We start from the raw sequence: 2,617 nt of genomic DNA on the forward strand, positions 1-2,617 counted from the left end.
AGAATGATGAAGTCAAGGGGGATGAGGTGGGCAGGTCATGTAGCATGAATGGGGGAGACAAGGAATGTGTATAGGATATTGGTGGGAAAGCCGGAAAGAAAGAGACCACGGGGATGACAAAGGCGTAGGTGGGCGGACAATATTAAAATGGATCTTAGAGAGACAGGATGGGATGGTATGGATTGGATAGATCTGGCTCAGGATAGGGACAAGTGGAGGGCTCTTGTGAACACAGTAATGAACCTTCGGGTTCCATAAAATGCTGGGAAATTCTGGAGTAGCTGCAGAATTGGCAGCTCCCTCAAGAAGGGCTCAGCTCCATGAGTAAGTAAGTAAGTAAGTAAGTAAGTAAGTAAGTAAGTAAGTAAGTAAGTAAGTAAGTAAGTAAGTAAGTAAGTAAGTAAGTAAGTAAGTAAGTAAGTAAGTAAGTAAGTAAGTAAGTAAGTAAGTAAGTAAGTAAGTAAGTAAGTAAGTAAGTAAGTAAGTAAGTAAGTAAGTAAGTAAGTAAGTAAGTAAGTAAGTAAGTAAGTAAGTAAGTAAGTAAGTAAGTAAGTAAGTAAGTAAGTAAGTAAGTAAGTAAGTAAGTAAGTAAGTAAGTAAGTAAGTAAGTAAGTAAGTAAGTAAGTAAGTAAGTAAGTAAGTAAGTAAGTAAGTAAGTAAGTAAGTAAGTAAGTAAGTAAGTAAGTAAGTAAGTAAGTAAGTAAGTAAGTAAGTAAGTAAGTAAGTAAGTAAGTAAGTAAGTAAGTAAGTAAGTAAGTAAGTAAGTAAGTAAGTAAGTAAGTAAGTAAGTAAGTAAGTAAGTAAGTAAGTAAGTAAGTAAGTAAGTAAGTAAGTAAGTAAGTAAGTAAGTAAGTAAGTAAGTAAGTAAGTAAGTAAGTATATGTCAATGTCATGTCACACAAATGCGGAATAAATCATAACATAAAGATAACTAACAGATCCTTTTAAAAAGGTGGCAAAGCTCAAATATTTTGGAATTAAATAATTGGAGGCTGGAGAAAATTGCATAATAAGGAAATCCTTAATTTGTATTCCTTGTGAAATACAGTTGGAATGATCTAGTCAAAGAGGATGAGATGGGTACGGCATGCAGCATGCATGGGAAAGAAGTGAAATGCATACAGGTTTTTATTTTTGTGGAAATACCAGAAAGAAAGAGACAACTACAAAAACCACGGAGAATGTGGTAGGATAATACTAAATGGATCTTAGAGAAATAGGCTGGAATGGTATGGACTGGATTATCTGGCTTTGGCTAGGCAGCAGTGGAGGACCCTTTTGAACACAGTAATGAAGCTTCAGGTTCCATAATATGCTGGAAAATTCTTGAGTAGATCAGCCACTGCTGGCTTCTCAAGAAGGACTCAGTTCCATGGAGTTAGTTAGATAACACTATTTGAAATTGAGAATTGAGAATGGCAAATTTAGAATTAGAGGACAGAGTAAAGAATAAGAGAAATTCCCACCTTTGAGAGTCCATAATCTTCTTCTACTTCATATGCAGATGAAGTAGGCCTCAGAAGAATAGTATGAGACTTGATCCTCTTACTGGGGTTCCATTCATAGCCCACAGCAGCCTTTACGCGAAACTTGATCATCTTAGCAGCAGCTCTGAAATGCTGAGCTCTGTCTTTTAACACAGGAAGTAAAGTGAACATGTGATCTGCCTTCTCATCCAAGGTCTTCATAGGCGTAATCTCCTGAGCCAACTGTAAATGTGCACACAGTAAAAATTAACTGCTGAAGCATGGTTACACAAAATAATACTGAATGTTACCCATAAAATGGTCATAAAATCTCACAGACATTACAGTTTCAACTAAACTAGTGAATTCACACAAAAACTACAGCAAAATGCATATTGATACAAGATACAGTAAGTTAAGAAAATCAAGACATGCCAGTATTAATAAGGTTTAACATTTCTGAGAGGACATACCTTACTGACAGCTGCTGCTGTAGCTTCATGTGGTGCAATGACACTGAACATTCTGCATAAGAGATTTGCCTCAAACTTCTTCTCGTTACTACCCATCACATGTTTGACCCATAACTTCACGAAGATGGGGGCACTGTCCAATAGATACAGGTGTCCCTCCCGCCCCTCTGCCTCTAGTTCCAGGGCCAGTTCCAGTGCCAGCAACCCTCCAAATGAGTAACCCAGCAAACTGAATGGTGCCCCTGGTGCTAGCCTGCTGTGTATGTGCTGCAGGGACAGAGCAGTATGACACCACATGATGTTATATTCTGTCACAGTTACCTTGTAGTGTTAGGGCAATCATAATGTGACATAACTATTTAATCATTGTCTGTTGCTTCCTAACAGCCCAATAAGCAAGCGAGCCATTGCCTGGCATAAGCTATCCAACATTTCAGCAACAATAAAGGGATTGAAGAAAGCAGTCTTCTGAGATTTTGCACCGTGCATATGTGGTGTTAACCGAGGTTTTGGAGGAACGTATCGCCTCCATATTCGCTTGCGGATTTCTTATATTTTTCCTTCTACCCTGAAGATGGAGGCGATACGTTCCTGCGAAACGTCGGTTAATATCACATATACACGGTGCCAAATCCTAGAAGACTGCTTTCTTCACAGTCACCGCCATGAAAGCCTCAA

The 2,617-nt window shown here is 38.4% G+C and overlaps 1 protein-coding gene across 1 annotated transcript; it reads right to left on the minus strand.

Moving 5' to 3' along the window:
• Positions 1 to 1,466: 1,466 nt before the first annotated feature.
• On the minus strand, positions 1,467 to 2,236 carry LOC111869164 (the record flags this gene model as incomplete). The annotated part of the gene is made up of 2 exons (XM_023860436.1): positions 1,940 to 2,236; positions 1,467 to 1,709 (listed from the first exon to the last, which is right to left on the minus strand). Coding segments are annotated over exons 1-2 (540 nt in total), but the record flags the coding sequence as incomplete, so codon positions are not given.
• Positions 2,237 to 2,617: the final 381 nt, after the last annotated feature.

This window comes from Cryptotermes secundus, unplaced genomic scaffold, assembly GCF_002891405.2.
Source record: "Cryptotermes secundus unplaced genomic scaffold, Csec_1.0 scaffold1434, whole genome shotgun sequence".
In the NCBI taxonomy this organism is placed as follows: Eukaryota; Metazoa; Arthropoda; class Insecta; order Blattodea; family Kalotermitidae; genus Cryptotermes; species Cryptotermes secundus.